This window comes from Aythya ferina (assembly GCF_964211825.1).
Source record: "Aythya ferina genome assembly, chromosome: 1".
Taxonomy (NCBI): Eukaryota; Metazoa; Chordata; class Aves; order Anseriformes; family Anatidae; genus Aythya; species Aythya ferina.
In genome coordinates, this window is record NC_140296.1 from 96,680,002 (window position 1) to 96,701,822 (window position 21,821).

The window sequence follows — 21,821 nt, forward strand, 5'->3', positions numbered from 1 at the left end:
CTGCTGTTTTTCTTCAAGGCATGTGGTTTCCTACTTGCTCTTATTTGATAGCATATTTTTTTTCAAGCGGACACCAGCACTTTGAACCAGTGTAAGAAGTTAGAATATTTGAGTGAAAATGGATCGTCTAGAACCAAGATTCTAGAACCATCTTCTGTCAGTCACTAGACTCATAGGTTATTAATAAAATGATGCAAGAGAAGTCTATAAAAGCATGAATAAATCTTATTTTAACTACTGATGTGATGTAACGCAGCCTTGAAAATAAGTAGTGCTTTTACATGTGTGCACACATCTAAGTATGCAAGTCCTCTGCTAGTTTGAAATTTCTGAAGCTTCCTACCCAAGTGCTGATTTTTTCCTAATGTTCCTTTTAGCTTAAATGCTTTTAAGATGAAGTAAATCAGAGGACACCAAATAAGAGAAAAGAAATAAGGCTTAATAAAACAGGAACAACCAGTGACATAACTGCAGAATAAAGCTTGTTTTCTTAATATCATAGCTCTTATTTTACTAGATCTTCTGTTAATAGGTATGTTGTTCCTGTCTGTAAATAAAAATGCTTTTTGAGCCCTGTATGCAATAGATCAAGGCTAGCTCTTGCTGCGGTTGTCTTAGTCTTTCAGCTAGATCAGGTTATGAAGTAAATGTCTCTGTGCTTTGGCAGATTTTGTGGTGGTGGGCGCCTTGCAGCCCCTCTCTGAAGCAGAAAACTCCAGGGGTGAGCCCTAGTTAGTGCTGATGGGCAAACCCAGCTCTCTGCCCCAGACACAGTGTCTGCACCTACTTTCCCATATTACCCCATGGTGATCATATTTGCACGGGTGAGGTGGTTTTTTGCGTGTTTTGTTGTTGTTTGTTGTTTGTTTGTTTTTCCCAGGTGTGTAACATCTCTTTTGACTGCTGTCACATAGCGATTTCCTTGATGCCTGACAAGAGACAGCCCTACGGGATGTGTAACTCCTTGGCTTCTTTGAATATTTGTTTATGTATTTGTTTATTTGTTTGTTTGTTTATTTATTTATTTTAAACCATTCTTTTTCCCGGCGGGTGGGCAGCGACCCTCCAAGCCCCCTCCCCCTACCCCTCAGCGCCCCCCCACAAGGGGCCGGACAAAATGGCGGCCGCAGCCTTTCCCCCTCAGCGCCGCCCCGGGGCGGAGCTCGCCCCTCTGCGCGCCAAGCCGCGACAGCGGCTCCCGCCGGGCCATGGCCGCCCCCGACCCCGCTCCCGCCGTGCCCGGCTACTCGCCGGGCTTCAAGAAGCCGCCGGCCACGCTGCGGCTCAAGCGCAAGCGGCCGCGGAGGAGCGAGCCCCAGGCCGAGCCGCAGCCCTGCGCCGAGGCTCCGCGGGTCCCCCCGGCGCCCGCCCGCCGCAACCCCTTCTCCAGCCTCGACAACGCGCCGCGGGGCCGGCAGCCGCCGCGGGAGCCGTGGCCGGAGGGGGGGCCCCCCTCGGCGGCGCCCTTCTGGCAGGTAGGGCCCGGGGGGGTCCCTCCGACCCCTCCGCCATCACCGGGACCTCACGGAGCCTGAGGGGAGACGGGGCTGAGCCCCGCGGGGGGGGCAGAGCCTGCGGATGGGGCGGCCTCGGGGATGGGTTCCCTCTAAACTGCTTTATAAACGTCCCTATGGCGTGTGTGTGCCTAGCGTTTGTCTGCAAAGCTCGTTTTTTAAAAATATTCCCTCAGTTCATGCATCTTACGCTCTTTTTTCCTTCAGTTCTTGGAGTCTGCTTACGAAGATAAGCCCAGCAGGAACGCGGAGCGGCCTGAAGGAGCAAACGTCCTCACCTTAGCCAATGTACGAAGCTTCACGTAATGGCTCTGAAACAACTCCAGCTGTTTGTAATTAATGGATAGGCCTAATAAGCTATTTAACTTAGAACTGGTTCATCCTCACCTAAGATGTACTAACATGTCAGTGTTCAAGCTGATTCCTTAAATTGCCTTGAAGTTTACCTCAAGGTGACATTGTTTTAAAAGCCAGCTTTCTTCCTGACACTGTCACTGTTGTAGCTGACAGAGGTTGCTCTCTTCTTCCAGTTTGATTAGTCTAGTTACCGTAATCCCCCTCTTTCTTAGGTTTTAGTTTTGTTGAGGTAAGGATGTTCTTAAGCAGCTGCAGAAGGGGAACATGCACTGCTTCGCCAGGCTCGTAGGAAAGAGAATACCTGAAAAACAGTCCTTGAAAGAGTTTTGAGCAGATGAACTTAAGTTTCTGAATCTATAAAATCATTAGCCATCAAGCTAACATAGCAGGATAGGAAAAATGACCTCTCAAAGAGAACAAGCTGCCCTGGAACTCTCCAGTACTTTTTTTTTTTTTCCTTTATCCTTTAGGAAGCAACTGACACTAACAATCACCAAGAGAGGACTAAATGAAAGGCTGTTGTTAGACTAAGCTTTTTTTTTTTTTTTTTAAAATGACATTTGGAAAGACTGCTGTGAACAAAAACCATCATTTTTTGTAAACAATACAATGCAGTATTGCTGTTAGAATTTGGTTACTGATTTAATCAGTTGAATATAAACTGTCACTTTGGTTACCTTATGAAAAGTCAAACTATGTAGCTTGGAATCTAGAAAATCTGTCTCAAAAACTACTTTTGAATAAGTATGGGCCCGTAATCTAGTGCAAATACTTCCTTGAGATCAACATGAGCTAGGTACACTTTTGCTCTTACACTGAACTGGACAGAAACTTCCAGGAAATGACAGGTTTGCCATGTGTTTTTAAAGGCTACTGAATTTCAGATGTTACATGTAATAGCTGCAGTCTTGTCTAGTCCACAAACTGGTCTGCTTGTCAGGAGAGGTGTATTAAATCAACCTGGGAAGAAACCTAACCATATGAAAATACAAATAGCTAGTTACATGTATCTTTTTTATTATTATTTTTATGTTCCTTGGGTTAACTGATGCTATTTTTGTTTTGTAAGGACCTTCACTTACCTGGTCTTACACCTGATGTTCCCACCTCACCAAGGCATGAATTTCCTGCAGACTGGAGTATTAAAACACGACTTCTCTTTATGTCTTCTCAACCTTTTACCTGGGCAGAGCATTTAAAAGCACAAGAGGAAGCTCAAGGATTTGCTCAGCATTGTAGAGCAGCAGAAACAAACTTGCCACAGAGCGTACAGGTAATAATACTTCAGAGGGAGCTTGAAGCTCCAGCTTGATAAAGGAGAACGTACCTTTGCATGTTTCATTCATGTGCTGGCAGTGAAGGTTGGTTGCATTTTGTATTGATCTTATTTGCATTAAGAGTAAGGTTCATTTAGACTACTCATCTAATTGTGTTTGTACCCCAAAATATAACTGTTGTCTTAAGTAAAGTTCTGCTGTCCTCATGAACTTTTTTGTAATCTAGGAACCAAAACTGTCAACAGAACTGCGTTGTGCCTTTCAGCAAAGTCTCGTGTACTGGCTTCACCCATCGCTGCCCTGGCTGCAGCTGTTCCCTCGTATTGGAGCAGACAGGAAAATAGCTGGAAAGGCCTGCCCGTGGTCACAGGACGAAGCCTTGCAGCAAGCGCTAATGAGCGAATGGTACGTGGAACCACAGAATTCCCACGTTTAGTAAGATTAAGACATTGAGATTTGAAGTTCTCTTCATGCTTTTGGTTGGTGGCTTGTTTGTTTTTGTTTGTTTGTTTTTGCTTCAGCTAGAATGCTCATTATTTTGAGGACCAGGTTAAGGAAATACACTTAAATCCAAAGCTACCTTCTGGTGTTAAATGCCCCTCTCCACCCACAGTTGCTGATTTGGATAGAATTCTCTAAATCCTGTTAGCAGGTTGTCTTCGATGCTTCATTTGTTGTTTGGTTCTAATTTGCAGGTCTGTCAGCTTTACCTCTCTGTACAACCTGCTCAAAGCCAAGCTGTGTCCCTACTTCTACGTATGCACCTACCAGTTCACCGTCCTGTTCCGTGCAGCTGGTCTTGCAGGGAGCGATGTTATCACAGCCGTGATTTCTCCCACAACCAGAGGCTTAAGGGAGGCCATGAGAAACGAAGGTAAGGTGAAACCACTCCTTACTGATAAATCGCAGTGGTTGTGCGTTACAAAACCAGTCATTGCTCCCTTTCCTCCTCTGTTCAAGGCATAGAGTTTTCCTTACCTTTGGTAGAAGAAAGTAGAACCAGAAAACAGAAAAACTCTGAAGTGAATTTGGAAGCAGAAGCTGCTAAAAGCCCTGAAGTGAGCAGAAGCCCTGAGGACGGAGAGTAAGTCTTATCAAATGCTAGAATTCAAAGGCGCTTCTAGACTCCTGCACATTCCATTTGGAAAAGGTTCACAGAAAGTATTGCTCCTAAAACTGATTCTGTGTTTCTCAGGGAACCTGCTACAAGTGATGATGATGAAAGTTTCTCTTGGCTTGAGGAGATGGGAGTCCGAGATAAGGTTAAAAAACAAGATGCTATCTCTATTAAACTGTATCCTTTCTTTGCATATCGCAGTGTATTGCTTGGGAAAACCCAGCGGGAATTCTTGTGGTATAGATTTAAGTTTTATAAAAGAGAAATCTTGTCTCAGCTTCCTGAGGCTGCCTCACACCAATGCATCGTAAGTGGGGACAATCAGGGGACTCCCTTCAAAAGCAGAATCCTTATTTAAAGTAAAATGCTTATTTTTTGTTTGCTTTGAGGAGAAATTCATAGTAAAACTAGGAGTTGCTAACTTCAGAGATATTTACTAAATACGTTTTGGCAGCTGTTAAGAAAATACTGAAAATACTTCTTATCTCACAGCTTTAATGAAATCAGAAGTCAGATTTGAGATCCTGCTTAATATTTCAATAAGAAATCTAAGTGTAAGGGTTGGCTTTTGTTGTCTTTATTTTGTTTCTTTTAATGATTTGATTGGTTGAAGGAGTAGGGAGAGCAGAAGCATTTCTTGACCTGCCCTGCTCTGATTCCTGGGTCCGTTGATGCTTTTCACCTGCTGATGTTTTTCCTTGGACTCCAATCAATTCAGTCAGAAGGAGAAGCACGAAGTGCAGGTGGATCACAAGCCCGAATCCCTCGCGTTGGTGAAAGGCACAAACACCTTCACTTTACTGAACTTCCTGATAAACTGCAAGAGCCTCGTGGCTGTGGCAGGCCCGCAGGCAGGGCTTCCACCAACTTTGTTGTCCCCCATTGCTTTCCGAGGCGGAACAATGCAAACGCTCAAAGTAAGTAACGACGCAGCCCCTATTTCCCAGTAATGAAGTAGAAGAGTACTTCACTCAGAAGTAGATCACTGTTTTTGTATAGTCATTGTATTTCCTTCAGGTACAACAGAGTAAATTCTGTTGCTGTAGCCTGAGTCAGCATTTTGACTGCCGTGATACTTGTATGTATGTATGTATTGAGCTCTAAGTTGACAACAGTTAAAAACATTCTGAGCTTGTAACAGGGCTGTGGCACTGCAGTATTAAGGTAAATGAAAATTCGGACTTGATTTGGTGCGTCAAAAACTAATCCTCTGTGCTTTTGTCTCCAGGCTCGAAGCATCAATGCGAAAGCCAGGGTTCGCCTGGCATATGAAGATGTCTTCAGCTTGGAGGTCATCGGCCCCGTCATGCCGCACTCTCTCCATTCGCTGACCATGCTGCTGAAGGCCGCGCAGAGGGGAGTGTTCTCTGCAGTGCTCTACACCCATGAGCCAACAGCTGTGTTTAACACTAGCCTTGATAACGCAAGCACTGCCCCGAATAAGGTAAGCAAACTAGGAGAGGCCATCTTTCCTGTCAGGAATAGCATCTTTATTACAAACCAGAGCGTGCTGAGTGACACAAAACTCTTCCTAAATACGTAGGGCTATGCCCCACTGCTTGTGATCACCCCCGGCAGTCCCTGTGGCTTGTTCTTCCCTCAGAAATGGCATCGTCAAAAAACTAGCTTTTAGGGCAAGTTCCCCAGAGGTACATAAATAAACACTTAAACCTACAGGCGTTTCAAACTGTTATGTTTACATGTTTCTCTTCTCCCGAACTTCTTCAGGAAACCATAAGCAAAGACCTTCCTAAGTGTGGACTGCATTCTAAAACTCTGGATCAGCTGAGCCAGCTGCCAACGCTGGGAAAATCTTCCATCCGATTTCTGGAAATGAAGGACTACGCATATACCTGGAAGTCCTAGGTACACGTCACTTCAGGTTCGGAATCAAGATCAGGAAGCTCTCTGGGGTGCAGTTGCTGTATTGCGTTCAGGTCCACACAGGCAGCACCTACGCGGCACTAGGAGGGACATAACCTAGGCGAACGTCACAGCCAATGTTGCACATCACCCACCACAGAACGCTTGGAAGGGCTTTCAAAGGAAATTAAGGAAAAGGCTTTGGACATCTCCTTTTGTATTTTAGAAAGCTTTTTTAAAATAAAATTTTATAAAAACAGTTCTCGTGTGGTCTGAATTGAGGCTGGAAGGCCTCTTCTTTTCATGTGCATTCCCTTGTGAAATAGGGAGCTGCTGCTCTGTGCAGTAACCCATAACCCACTCCTGCAGGGTGGGATTCTCAGCATACACCTTCCTTCTGAGACTGCTTAAAGCACCTTGCCAGGAGCACAATAGCTAAACCTCAATAATGTTGCACCTCCTGGTTTAAGAGTAACCTCTGAACTCCAGAAGACTAAAGTCAAATGGACACAGAGTTCCAGCTGAGTCTGATTAAAAGGCTAGGACTGCTGGCAAAACCGTCCAGTATTCCCAAATCTACTTATCTTGAAATAAGACCCTTTTAACAGGCAGTTTGTATAATGTAACATGAATCAGATCGAGTTGGAGAAACAACGCAGTTACGCAGAGAAAACGAGAGGCAGTACGATGCTGCTGTGACTGCAGAATATTGTCCTGCTTGTGCACTCAAAGCAAAATTTCTAATTCTACCGCTATTTTGCAAAGAAAAAGCAATGCTTGTGGTCATGCTACTCTCATCTTTACCCCAGCAGAGTCCTGTTCACCTCAATGCCACATTTCTGGAGCAGTGACATTAGACTTGGGGAAACTGGAGTCTGTCAGCAAATGGCTGCAGACTGAGGTGTGATGAAATCTTGCCCTCCCCCAAGTTATTTTGTAGCTACACCACTTGAGTACAGCATGTATACAGTTATACTTGAATAGTTTATGTTTACGTTGTTGCTTTACAGTAACTACTGTGATGCTAATAGTCTAATGGCCAAGACATCTGGAAAGCTAGATAAAGCTGGATAAAGGTCTCTATATTGTGATGGAAAAATGCAGTTTAGAATATTAAACAATAACTCTTAAAAAACACAGTTTTGGTGGTGTTCACGTAGCACAATCTGACTCAAGGAGAAACATAAAGACCAGTCGAAGTACATTACTGCTTCATATCAAACACCAGTAGTGAAAAACCGAGTGTTGGTGGCATCACAGGGAATACCAGAAGACCTCATTTCTGAAGTTGCTGCTGTGTTAGCGCTGTCACCTGCAGTCACGTTAAGAAAACAGTTACTTCAACGCCTTTTTAATCTTCTTCCTCTCCATTAGCTCTGCTGCAGGGCCCTGCAGTTTGCTGTAAACCAACTTTTTAGCCCAGCTCATCATCCAAAGCAGCTTGTGTACAAAACAAGTCAGTGAACATAATACAGTAAAACCCTGCTGTAGCTGCCTTTATGGGAAAACACTTGTAATTACTCAAGCTGGTAACGATTTCAGTATTGCAGACTTCAGATTATCTGCTTCTAGGAAACGCTACAGTTACTGGTAATTGCAGTTGGTATTTTCACATCCAGCATGTCAGACTTCCGGAGATAAACCAACAGCAATTAATAGCTGGCAGTTATTAAATTCTACTCATTCCAGTATGAATTTGGGTTTGTTAAATAACAATCACATTCTAGGCTCTCAGAGAGATAAATGTCAAAACATTTGCTAGTGAATACTTTTACCACTTGCTGTGCACCATTACCTGAAGCTGTGGCTCCTCCTTGTAATACAAACTCCATTGGTTCTAAGTCAGCTCTGCCTCCAATCTCAGAAGCACGGTGCTGTTGCTTGTAACTCTGTGGTTAAGTGTGCTGCCCTTGAGGTGTGCTTGGCTCCCTTTAATTTTTCCTGTAAGAGCTACAGTGTTACACTGCCCAGGCTGCTGTTCTTCCACTCCAAGTGTGTATTTTCAGTACGCATGTATCAGCATTATTCCAACACTGTTTTTTTAATTACTATTTAACCCGTCCAAATGGGTGAATTTTCATTACAAGTGTGACTTGTTTGAGAGATCAAGGCTGCAGCAGTTGACGAAGACTTTAGACAGTTTTTGCTCTACAAGAGACACTTTCAAATTTCCCAAGGTATAGGACCACCTCCTTCCTACCTCTCCAGCCCAACCTATTTAAAATTAGTAGACTGCCAAGAATTTGTTCTGGTGGAAGCTCGCTACAAGTTCTCGGGCACCTGTTTCAAAATGCTCCTCACCCCAGGAAGGTCAGAAGCACTTTCAGTGAGATCACTCCTCAGGCAAGTTCCGCACCAAGAGGAAATCCAACAGGCAAACACTTCATGTCGTCCCCTAGCAGGAGTCACAGGCTAGTCACCCTTGAGACAGCCAAAGCACTGCGTAAATAAACAGGTCCCGAGAGAGTGTTTCCTAGTTGGTCTTTTTAATATACGACTACTTGTCTATTCCTGCATGCGAAGGACACTCAAAGCAAATTTACAAACTTAACAGAAGCACATCTCTGCACTAGCTTTAAATTCATGTATCATTCTAAACAGGAACGGAACTAAAACAGAAACCTCAAAGTCAAGAAGTGTCGTAATTAAGGTACTACACACCTTAATTTCTTTTAAAGTCTTCCTGAAAAATCAAAGGTTAAATCTACATACAGTACCATGTCTTTAAGGCATGAAATCCAGAATTTGCCTAAACAGTTACTTTTTAAATGCTGTCTTCTATGGGACTGAATTCATCTGCTCCTCGTTGCTGTAAGATAACACGTATGTCTACATTGTACATGGAGAACACAGACCAAATAAGAACAGAATTAACAAGTACAAGAGGTTAGGTTCCAGGTTTGAGACTGAACAGCTGTGAAACCAGTGCTTACATGGACACCGTAAACCGAAGAGAACGACCAACATCGCTGATGTTCCAGCTGTATCAAAGCAGACATTTAACCAAAAGCCTTTTTAGGAGCTGCCTCCCACATCCTGAGTTAATTGCTTGGAGCCAGACATCAAAGAGCCACACTTAGCTACGATGGCTACAACGCCCAGTTCTCCCACAGCAGGCCTTCCCATTGCTGTACCATCCCTTTCAGCTTTTTAATACGCACCTTACAACTAGTTCAAGCAAATGAGGCAAGGAGATCTTCAAACAATTTTACACAGAGACTGAAGGTGAGAAGCCAAAGGGAAAAAAACTTTAATTAAGAGACAACTACGTCCACAAAAAACTTAGGCATTTCTAGAGTGCTTTGATAGACTAATAAGGAGTTTTATTTCTTGGGTGTGTGGTAGAGAACCCAGTACCTCTTCTCTGCTGTATGCAAAATGAGACATTGGTACTTGTTCATTTAGGGCAAAGAAAGAGACCTCATTCAGTAACAGTTGAGAGAATACACACAAATAACTTACTTTGTGGAAGAAGAGCTACTAGTAATTCTTCACCTCCAAGATCCTACTGCCATCGCAAAGGTCATTCATTCACTTTAGGCCTGAGCACAGTCTTACTGCGTACAAATATATTTTGTTCCTGTCCCCGTTGAAGCTCTGGTCAGTAGATGTAATACACAAAGACCTCAAAGACTTTTCGGAAGTAAGCACCTGCACCACTACAATCCATACAGAAGTCCTGGCAGTCTGCTCGTAACACAGACACATCTGGCAAAACGTGTACAATGCCCTTGCCAATTCAAAGTGCACATAGCTAAAGAACTAATACTTCTTAAATTAAGAGGGGAAAAAAAATAAAAGGAGAAGCCTTCTACCTCCTTTCCCTTATCAAACTGCCAAAACTCTGGATCAGGTTGTCTCCTTGAGGGCAGAGTACCGTTACGGAAAATGTCAGCCCAAGGACGTAATTTGGTAAGAGTCTAAAGCAACTGAACATGACTAAAGAGATTCCGCAGCCCTAACAGCTGCCGCTACTCCTCGTAAAGGGCAATTTTATACTGTGCGTTTCTTCACAAAGCTCTTTTGGCATCGATTTTAATTACTGTTTACTGACCAGTGATTAAGATTATGAACTTGTGCTGCTTTATTGACCAAGTTGGGTACAACAATTTAAGCATCATTCTATCCCCTCCCTCCCCCCAATCCAGTTGTAGATTTGTTAGACTTTAAAATTCACATTAACCACAAATCCATACAATCAACATCAGGCAGTGTGTTAATTTTGTTTGGAATAGACAACTCCGTTATCTCCCTTCTCAGAACATGCAGGGAGAGTCGCTTTGAAATCGCCAAGTCTCATCGGTTTCCATTGCTGGACTTTCTGCCATCCCTTTTTTCAGCAAGTCTTTTGCCTAATCACGTGTGTCCTAGAGTATGGGCTGCATGGCCAGTTGCAGTGCACCACTGAGTTGAACCCCCAACCAAAACTCCAAGAGAAGCCGCAGCGTTAATTAACACTGTACAACAGGGCTACCACTGCTTGCGTTCTCACAGGGGTAACAGTACTGGCCCAGTATCTGTCCAGCAGTACACGCCAGCCTTGACTAGACTAAGGTAAGCTGCGTGGCCTTTTACCAGCTGTAGGCAAAAGTGCGAGAGTAGCTTTACCGAGACCAGGGAAAACTGCAGCATCGTACAAAACAGTATGAAAGTGTTAACATTCCATATTGAAGAGAAATTGCATGAGTTTTAAAACAAGGGTTTAGATTACTGATGCCTCCAGAGTCTGTCGTCTGATTTAGTCATTTAAGAAATAATTACATCACTAATGTAAACAATATAAACATACCAAAAACTAAGTATGATTTAAATACATTTTGATGGTACAAAAGAAAAACCTGAAGGTGTCTGTACAAGTTTTTACAACGTGGGAATTGCCAATGTATTTACAACATGACAGGGCAAATACCATTTTTGTGCAGAGTAAAATTATCTGAAATAATGTCAATATAAAAAACAATATCTAGCGGTGTGAGGCACTCCTAAACATGGTGGTATTAACCATGCTTTCCTTTGGTACAAGTCCCATCGCTTGGAGAGCCGCAGTTGCTGCTGTGGCTTTAGCATGCTTCTTATTAAGGCTGGCAAAAGTAGGCCTATATTCATTTCCATTGACTCTCACCTGTTTGAGAGAGAGGGAAAAGAGATGTGTTAGCAAGAGCCTCTTTGTTTCCCTTTCAGGGGCAGACAGAATTCCTTTCTAGTCTGTGAGCGTAATCATTTCCAAATGGTAATTATTAATAGAAGATAATCACATGAGAAAACAAAGACCACATTCTAAGATCAGACAGAAATAACCAAGCCTTGCTCACTATCTAAAACATCAAGACTTAAAACAACATCTGCAAATAAGAAGCGAGACTGTGACTCCACACAAGTGAATCATTTTACTAACAAGTGGAACGAGATCAGAGTTTCTTGATGGATTTACAATTTTACGTGCTTAAGAGATCTGACTTGGCCTTTACAGAAACTGGACTGAAAGTTTAGCACTGAGACATTGCCCAGCACGCACCAGCCTGGAATACACAAATACAAAGAAATTTAATACCACCTTTTAATAGAGTAACGAACAGCAAGCAAGGATATTCAAACGTACCTTGAAGATGAAGTGTTTGCGATGATCAGGCCCACTATCATCCACCAACACAAACTCAGGTGGTGACCATCTTCTTTTGTTACAGATCTCCATCAATGCAGAAACTGGATGTTTACCTTAAGGATAAAATAATGTGAAATTGCAGTGCTGCTACCAGAGCAATCATTTTGAATGAGTTTTTCAAGATAAGATTCTCACCTGAAAGATCCTTCATCACAATGTAATGTCCAGATCTCTTTTGTGCCTTCTCTCCCACAGCAACAAGCCCTAGAAAAAACATGATCAAGTTTATATTTACGATTCTCACCTTACAGTTTCTGTATTCTCCTAAGGAAAGCATTAACACACAGCAGTGGAGACAAAAACATGGTGACATCGTATGACTGTCTTCCCAGAAGTCTTTCAAACTTCCCTTTCATCCAGCACTTTCTTTTTATCTCCATACTACAGACAACGTCCTTCTCAAGTGCTCCCGTAAGATTCTTAGCAAGCCAACTAGTAGAAACTTTTGAGCAGTCTTAAGCAAGTCAGGAAACATCTGGTTTTCTGCACCCTCTTTGGAGAAACACTGAATGAGAGAAACTTCAAACCGTTTTCTCATTCACTATTTTTACCACTGTTGTGCAACCTAAAAGCCATCCACTACCTTAACAGTTTGCCCTTAACATGCCAAGCATGTGAAGTACATCAATTGACCAGTATCAAACGTACCTAGTATGTCCTTTTACTGTATCAAATAATAGTGTCCTTATAACATGTGCTCTCTTTATTTAGGAGTATTCAAATTTATTTATTTTTTAACAGACAAGTTCAGAGCCCAGTTAGTGATTTCAATTGCATCTGAACATAAAATAGCAGAAAAGCATGCAACTGGGCCCAAAGGTAATAAACAGAGCACAAGTTTCAGTGGAAGCCACTGTGAAACGTAACAGCAGAACACTTTCCTTTTTAAAATCTTCAAGAGTAAAGGATAAAATATAACAATCGTCAAAAATGTACCAAATATCAATAACCACACCATACTCATGAAAAGACTCACGTTTCCTTCAATGCAGTTTGCCCTTACCTTAAGTAGCTGCAAATGAACAAAGTATCTGCCTGGTGGTTCAGAATTTCTCTGACTTCAATCCTTCAACGGTACTTTGTTTCTTACCTCAATTTTTGTTTCTGTTCCTTGCTTTGGTGAATAAAGACAGGGAGATACTGCATTTGTTTCCAGTTTCCTCCTGTTCCTTCAGCTTATTTTTGTTGGCTTTTTGTTTGTTTTTGCTTTAAAAGAAAATTCTCCCCTCCTTACTAGATTTTCATCCTAATATTCATGCAGCTCTTAAATATGGACTTTTCAAGTAGCATTAAATCCCCATAGATATCAAAATGAAAATTGTATTTTTTTGTTGTTTTTCATTAAAGAAGTTTATATCCAAAATAACCAAAGAGTTCCTCCGAACAAACAATTCTTACATCACTCGTGCATTAATACTGTGTCTCCCTCGCTCCGAGTCCCTGGCACTCATCTTCCACACCTTGTCCCTGGCTGCTCAAGAGGGATTCTCAGAAAAGCTGCGACAGACTTTGATTAGCTCTGCTTTTCACTCAGAACTGGTGGAGCAAGTGTCTTTGTACAGAGACCAACAGTTCAAGAAGGTTTTTAATTTCAATTCTGCCAGAGGACCACAGATCTGAACCACTATCCAAGAAAGCAGGGTCTAATGGAAACCTATGACACAGGCAGACAACTTTTTGGTTCATGTCTTAGTGAAGCTTACTGAACATCTCTTCTGTAAACTGCTTGTTCCTGTATTTAGAAGTAGTATTTTATTTTGTGAATAAGTTCTAAAAATGTGAAGGTTTCTGTGTTTTTGTTTTCTTTTGGTTGTGTTTTTTTTCTTAATGACTGACAGACCCCATTTTAAGACCTCAGCCTGATTTTCAGTGATATACACGTGCTGAACGTTTTTTCTCTAAGCCTTCACTTCAACGGTCTTTAAACCTCCACAAAGAACTTAAGAAAATTTGACTTTTTTATACGTTTAAGCATTCAAGAACACTTGCGTATGAAGAAGCTTTTCAGCTACGTTTCTTGAATGTATCACCACTGCTCAATTCCTTCCTTGTAATGCGTGAAGCATTGCTTCTTCATAATGCAAGTTGTCACCTTATAAATATATTTCTTAATTTTGAGCCAGGCGTATTCTTTATCAACACAGAACAGATTTTTGTGAGAATAATAGAAGATTCAGTATGATAATAACCAAATATAAAAAATAGGTAAAAATAAAGCAAAACCCATCCATCACTAAGCTTATCAGTATTTAAAGATGAATCCATCAAGTGCTAGGAGTTGATGTCTTTTAGCTCCACCTAATTTCTTCCTCATGTAATTGAGAAATAAGCTGTATGAAGGAGAGACAGCAAACTATCTGTGACAGCATGCCCAGCTCAAAGAGGACCTTATCCTGGCTTTGAACTTTGGGCTTGATCCTTGAAATTTCAATTTTAAATTCTGCAAGTGTTAAGGAAATTTGTATCTGGAACCATGTGGAAGATCCTGGGGCACACTTTTAGAACCAGAAATTTGAGCTGTAATGAAAGTGTGCATCCCAAGAATTATTTTTATCAGCAGAAGGGTTCACAGGATGCGCAGCAATAGCTTCCTCTTTCCTACGATGTGAGAAGAAGCAAGCAATATAATGTACAGAGACAACTCTTCCCTCCTCACCACAAAAAGCCACCACTATGTAACGCAGGCTGCTTAAGAACAATCCTCAAATTTCTGGTTTCAATTTCTTCCCTCTGACTGATAAATAATCAAGCTAAATTGAAGGAACTCTTACCAGCGGTGAGAACTCTACAACACAGCATCTACAAAGACCACAGTAAATGAGTAACAGGAACAAAGAGAACATTTTTCAAAGAATTTCCTGACAGTAACTGTCACCAGAGTATCTTTTTTTTTTTTCCCCCTTTAAATGGAAAAGTTGCACAGAAGAAAAACAACTGAAAAGCAAGCTTTGTCACTGTTCGTGTTAAACCAAGATGTCTGTATTATTGTGTTCTGTATTTTGAGACTGTTGCACTTCTCGGTTGTAAAACGGTACTATGCTACTAGGTCTTCAGAATTCAGAAAGCAATGGATATTTTCCTAGCTTGGGCAAGATTTCTCATGTTTTCCCTTAATATCCAAATTGTATAAATTAACACTTTAATGAGTTTGATCAACTGAGCAGTACTGAACTGTCTCTGTACTTAGAACTAACAGCATCTCTGCAAACAAGCTTCACATTTCCAGTTACATGCTTTGTTTTCTTCTTTAATTATGAGCATTGACAGAAGTTAGAAATAATTTTATAATTAAAAATATTTTATGCTTTAATTTTAGATGTTATCTATATAACATAATAAAAATCCCCACTCTGGGGTGCAATTTGTTTTTTTATTTTATTTTTAATATTGAAGAGGCTAGCAAATAAGAATGCTTTCCTGCAGTCAGTGCTAAGTTGTTTACTTTGATAACATGCATATTAGAATAATTAAATGATAAATCTTAACTGCTACAATTCTGTATCTTTTTACGTACAATGTTCAAAATTTGAATAGGTATTTCAGATGGAAAGTTTTCATCAACATCTCCTCTGAACACTGAAGTCTTGCTGAATATGCTGGCAAGATGGCCAACTGTATAAATCATGCTGCCACTTTAGGCAGCCTGTAAGTAAAAAGTTTGTTCTCTTGAATCAAATGAGACCAGTGCAACAGTTTTGTACCTGCGGTCATGGACTTTATGAAGGGGAAAGGATGCTAAGACAACATTTGAAAGCAAGCAGGGAAACATCACTGCAGTTGAGGAGAGGTGGCTGTCACAGGATCAGGCTAGGAAATGGAGAAGCAGGTATATCAGATGGCTAAGAAAGCAAACCATCCGTTTGGAAGACCTAAAAATCAGCATGACACTCCATTCACGTCAGGACTTCAGCTGAAAGGCAGCCGTAACTCAGTTCTGCAGCTCCCAGCTCTGTCCTTCACCACAATTTAAAGTTAAGCAGTCCTTACATCCTGTCCCATTCCTGCTTCAGCCACTTTCTCCAGACCAAGCGCAGTGTTTTTTCCACAACTCATTTCCCTGTCTTGCCTTTTCCAAACATTCAACTGAGGCATATCCCTCGTTTAAGAGCTAAGAAACCCTTTTTAAAGTAGAAGGTGATAGTCAGGGGAAGCTGGACGAAGAAGAACACTTCTGGAAGTGTTCCCAGGCTTAAGGACAGGACCTATAAAATTAATCCAGGCCTTGAAACACTAGTATCAAGATCACCTACATCACCCTTTTCATTTTCTCCGTGGAAGTGAACCTAGAAAAAGCTTACTACTTCAAAAATTACTTTGCCTATCTTCAAAATATGCGTAAGAAGTTTATACTGCCATACAACATTTAAGAAGTGCTTACCTTTTCGATCGGTCTTAAAATCAACCATAATAGGTTCAACACTGCCTTCTTTGTTTTTTCCAAGCCCTTCTCCTTCTCTCCAGCCCATTTTTCTCATCAGTTGAGCTCCCATTCCTCCAGTTACAGGGGCTGCTCTTAAGAACTGATCCTATCCAGAAAAAGAAAAGTAAAACAAATCCTAAAGTTAGGACTGGGATTTTAAAACTTAAGTGGGAGCTTCCAAAAATGTTCCTAACAACCTTTCACAGACTCAATTCAGAAAAATACACCTTAGCTTTATTACAGCCGTATAAACCAGAATTCACGCAGACACACAATACACAAATCAATATTGCCAAAAAAGAACAACTTAAGAAAATCCTAGCACAATCCAAAAGTGGCAAGTGACCCATTTCCGACGTACGAACTTAACAAAATGATAACCGTTCAGTTTTAAACACACTACTCTGGTTCCAATGCGTCTCTTCGCATCTCGTGAATGGAGGCAGTGTTAACTGTTTAACTGGCAACAGTTGTGCCAAGTGTACCTATTTATTGAACAAAATACAAGCACATTTAGTAATGACATTCAAATCGTGTTTACGCGTACTTTAAACATAAAAAGTTTCCCCATTTTATTACTCGGCAGTTGCACATTCAAGTTCTACACTGAAAATCCACATGAAACAGATACAGGCTTTTCTTTTCTCTCTTTTTTTAAAGGAAAAAAAGGCGCTTAGCCACACAGTTTAGCAGCAGTAGTCGTCACATTCTTTCAAATCATCATTAACACAATAGCTGTTAACTGTCGAAAGCTTATAAACAGAAATTTTAAAAATCTGTTTTGATGTAAAGAACTTTAAAAACTCCTTAAATGTTTACGTACCTAGGCCTCGATGGCCGCAGTGTTGTGAATAGTAGGGCTGGCATTGACCGTGGCAAGAAGGCAGCTACAAGGATTTGACCCTGAAACAAGTTTCCATATAGAGGGGTGAAAGTTCACAGGTTATTCTGTGAACTATCATCTCTCTTCTGCCCCACCCACTGACCCAAGTAAGTAAGTCAATCATTTCCATCACGGCAAAAAATTGCTTGTCTTAAAATATACAAGTTTACACACTGGCACTGATAAGTCCATCAGTTATTTCTCATAGTAGGTTAGAGGATACAATGCCTAGTAGTTTTGTAGAAATTTTACTTACTATCAAAGCAAATTAGTAGAACCTTTTTTTGTTGTTGTTGTTTTTCTCCTCCTGAATTTTGAGTTGTGCTTGCAAAAGTAAGCATTTCCGAGATTTGGAGAAAGACTGGCAAGAGTTCCTTGGTTCCAATTTGGAAGTAAATAAAACCAGAAGTCTTACTTTTGCAGAGACCAAGGATCACGGATTTTTAAGGGGATTAACTTTTCAACATTTGCAACTGATGCACGCCAATAACGCATGTGTGTAATCCCCGCTATTCATGGTGTTAAGAAGATTAAAAAAAAAAAATCCTGAAGGTTGTGGTAAGACTTCTCCAAATATTTACCTATTAACCAGTGAAGGAAATACCTATCAGTCATGCAACTGGATGCTGCATTTACTCACAGGGCGCTCTGATGGAAGAGCAGAGAGGTTAAACCCACCTCTCCAGTTTCACTTTTGTTTGGACTGGTGCAGATCATGCAGTGTGTGTGTGCAGAGACAATCACTTCCTCCATACAGACTGCCTCGATCTAGACACCTAGAATGGCTTTTACTTACTTCCATTTCCATTCTCCCCTCTCTTTTCCAGGAACCTCTCATAAGAAAAGGGCAACCATGCCGAGAATGATACAAACCCCAGTCAATGTCACCCTGGGTTCCGATTCCTCTTTTGTACCTGCTTTGCAATGATAGAATTTTCAATGTAAGCATCTGTTTCATTATCACCAGCGTGTATTCAGTTCACAAGTGAAAGAGTGACATTTCTTGACGAGGTCATTTTACTGTGACACAGCTTTCTAAGCACACCTGCAAACGTACCAGTTTGAGGGTCGGGGTAATGTATAAAGAAAAAGGGAAAAAATTGAGGCAGCGATATTCCAGGTTGAAAATTAACGCCCTGAGCTCCTATACAATAATTAACAGAATAAATTCCAGATATTGGAAATAAGGAGGTTTAAATTCCAAAATGCAGTTTATTAAAGAAAAAAAATCAAAATAAAAAGGCAAAACCACATCTGTTCTAGTATATGGATTCACAATCCTATGTGATAACTTGGGTAGTTTGTGCTTTTTCTTTTTAAATATTGTGCTGATTTTTTAACATGCACAGCATAAGCAAGACAACAAGGACTTAGAAATGATTAAGTTTTGTTTCATTACAGAACAGTTGTACTTGGGCATCACACTAAAATGCTAAACCAAGTAAGCCTAGCACCAATACGAAGAGAGCTGGAAGACGCCTACTTTGATTCAGATTATTAATGAAGCAAAGAAGGACGGCAGTAGGGAAAAATATTCTTCAAAAAAATTTTTAAGTAAGAAAACAAATACAAAACACTAATGTTGCCTGTAAAATTATGTTCTATGTGCCTCTTTTCTTCCTTGTAATTCAATACAAACAAATGTACTCCATGCTTTAATGGAGTATAAGTAAAAAGTAGTGCTATGCTTCTAATGATATTTAAAAATTTAAAATACTAGAAATGATAACAAGAGATAACAAGAGTAAGGAAGCAAGATATAAGCATCTTTTCAGTTTTAAAAATGGTAAAAGGCTTCTTCTGTCCCACAAAGTGCTTAACAGCCAGGTACCCCTGCAGATCTGGTCCGTATCAAATTGAATAGTATTCAATACAACTACCCTCAGGTTTCTAAGTACTTGGTTTCTGTTGTCAGAATGAATTATTTAGAAAATAACTATAATATTTCTTTCTTTAATCCCAAATTGAGTAAAGCAGCACAAAAATTTGATGCCATCTTTCCTCTTGATCTCTGAATTCCATGAAGTCAGCCAATTAAAGCACATTTCCATTCTGCCAGCAGATGGAGACAACTAACATGCCAAATTCTCGTGTCAGTAACTTTTCTTTAAAAAGCAGGCTACACAGTAAAACAGTTAGGAGCTGGTTTTTTTTGTTTGTTTGTTTGTTTTTCCCAGTAATTTTAACTAAAAATTATTCCCCTTTTTTAAGGCACTTTAGGGCAACAAATTAGGAGAGAAGGGGAGAAATCAGCATCACTAATCAAAAACAAACCACAAATGCCAAAATTAGCATGTATGGGGCTTTAACAAAAAAAAAAAAAAAAATCACACTTGACAGATCATTTTGCTGCTTTTTGCTTAAAGACAATGTGAACTACACAGTTACCACTATTTTACTGCAACAGCTATCTTTAGGGAAAAAAACAACATACGGGATTAAATAAAACTATAAAATAGCAGCTGCAGTTTCCAAAATATTATTTGAGAGGTCTTGAAGCACATTATCAACAGACGTTCTTTGAAAATACCTGTTCCTTCTCACAAAGCTGATGTGGCATTAAAGCCCAGGTTCTGTCAGAAGGCAGGTTTCTCTCTTTTGAGCAATGCTTTATTAAGGAAAGCACAACAAAGCCTTAAAGGCCAGCAGTTAGTTCCAGCTGTAGCTCAACAGGCTGTCTCCAGATTACTTTAAGAATGATTTCCAAGAACTTATGAGTGAAGTATTTTTGGTGAAACTTGCAAAGCAACCGAGTTTTCCATTATACAACCTGAGGCACTTTTAGCTGAAGCCACATTCTTTCCCCAGTACGAGAGGGGGAGCATCTTTCCAAAGGATCCCATCAAATGCCTTACAAAAACTACGCTCACAATCAGCTTCAGGATTTCTGTTCACAGCTTTTGCAGACAATCAATCGAAACCAAGCTGAGGATAGTTGAAAAAAACATCTTGAGGACTGAGCAGAAGCCAGCCTGGTATAACCAATCAATATAACATGGCTGATTTGCCTTGACACCTGGCTTTCATTTCCAAATAAAGCTCCTTGTGTGACACATACGGCAGTAAGAATACCGGTATTTTCATAGGTTGCCTTGCTAAAAGGTCAGCTTGGCAAGAGACATACCAGTCCTTGTGCAAGTAATAATCACAAGACTTACTTTTACCTCTATCATTAGCATTTTATTCAGCTACTATGGCTAGATTGTGAAGAATGGAAGAAAAGATCCAATTTTTCAGAACTTATTACACAAAAAACAGCATTTTAGAGGCCACTGTAAAATCGCTTGTCATGCTTTAGCACAATGAAATGAAACAAACCCCAAGCATTACTCTGTGCATGTAAAACGTTGCAAAAACCTTGTTTTGGAGAGCAAGTTCAGGCCGTTGAATTAAGATGGTAAATCCAGAATCAAGTGATGACTGTGCTAAAAGTCTGATTAAGCAGAGCTCAAAACAATTTGCTTGGAAAAAAATCTGACTGCTTCCACTGATTTGACATTTATTCAATCAGCACTGTGTATTTGTGAGAAGAAATAAAAAAAGAAGCAACCTCCAGAATGAGTCCTATTTGTGAACTGATTACACCAGTGATGATAAACTGAAACAGAAACCACTTTTCAGAAGAAAACGATATTATTGTTCGTAATTGTTGTAACCATAAAGAAGCCTAACAACATTATCATTCCTCTACGAATACTGCTCAGAACCCTACGCATAAACATCATGAATTAGTGTATTACTTTAAAAAAACACACCTTACTCCTAATTGGTATGTCACTCATTCAAATGTGTCACGGAACTGTTTCAGTAGCTAAGTCCCTCAAAACTTGGTTGAGATAAAACTGAAATTCCGAACATATTTTGGTGTGAGTACATATTACCTCTCCAGAGTCATTTTTAACGTTTAAAAAACAAAAAATGGCAAGCTGAAATCCAGGAAATGCAAAGTGACAAATGCACTTATCACACAAGTTCTCTAAGTACCTTAGATTTTCTCCCCTCCTGGCACTGCTGTTCTGTTTCGTTACAGCTACCTGGTTTGGTCATTACCTCTGTCGAGCACAACGTGTGTACTTGTCAGATGTTCTGTTTACCGATGTTCTCTTCACCTGATCACCAAATACCTAGCTGACACTGCCTCTGTTTCTGCTAACCAGTACACATCCACAAGTCCTCTTATGGCACGTGCTCTCTTATGGAAATCTCCTATGAAATCCTAATCGCCTGGAGTAAACTCCATCTTTAGTCAGAGAATTGCAGTAATTTACACATGCCACATATCCCAAAAAGTCCCATAGCCCTACTAGTAGATGAAAATTACAAATATATCTTTTAATGTCAAAAATATGTCCTTTTGTTTTGTCCTAAGAGAAGAAAAGTAAGTACAATTCTGATTTCAAGCACTGCATCGCGTAATTAACAGGAACTATGTTACAACTTCATGTGCCTAAATAAAACGTAACCTGTACTTTGCATTTCATGGTCGGTTCGTATTCGTGTCACTGAGAAAGATAACATGCATTCAGAACTCATTATCCCTAATTCATTTTTTTTTTCCTCCTGTGAAGTCGTATGGATACGACTCCACATTAAGTTCATCAAACCTGAGTTTTGGGAAGGCTTTCATGGGCCCCACCGTTCCTAAAACCAGGAAGACACTCGGTTAGCCCTAACGCATTTTGCAGAGGGCGCATGACTGTAACTACTTGTCATCCTATGAGTTTGATG

At 40.5% G+C, this 21,821-nt stretch overlaps 2 protein-coding genes across 2 annotated transcripts in view; one reads left to right on the plus strand and one right to left on the minus strand.

The window, feature by feature from the left end:
• The first annotated feature begins 867 nt into the window (after positions 1-867).
• Positions 868-9,858, plus strand: DONSON (DNA replication fork stabilization factor DONSON). The gene is made up of 10 exons (XM_084495874.1): positions 868-1,475; positions 1,722-1,802; positions 2,941-3,144; positions 3,375-3,553; positions 3,844-4,022; positions 4,109-4,232; positions 4,344-4,442; positions 4,984-5,182; positions 5,494-5,709; positions 5,994-9,858. Exons 1-10 carry the CDS (start codon positions 1,209-1,211, stop codon positions 6,129-6,131), a joined length of 1,686 nt encoding a protein of 561 aa, XP_084352000.1. The 5' UTR covers positions 868-1,208; the 3' UTR covers positions 6,132-9,858.
• SON (SON DNA and RNA binding protein) overlaps positions 9,355-21,821 on the minus strand; it is a 36,760-nt gene continuing 24,293 nt past the window's right edge. The window contains exons 9-12 of the mRNA XM_084495756.1: positions 16,169-16,316; positions 11,926-11,994; positions 11,728-11,843; positions 9,355-11,250 (exon numbers count right to left, since the gene is read on the minus strand). Coding sequence (XP_084351882.1) covers positions 11,092-11,250; positions 11,728-11,843; positions 11,926-11,994; positions 16,169-16,316 — 492 coding nt within the window. The 3' untranslated portion in view covers positions 9,355-11,091. The remainder of the gene's footprint in view (positions 11,251-11,727; positions 11,844-11,925; positions 11,995-16,168; positions 16,317-21,821) is intronic.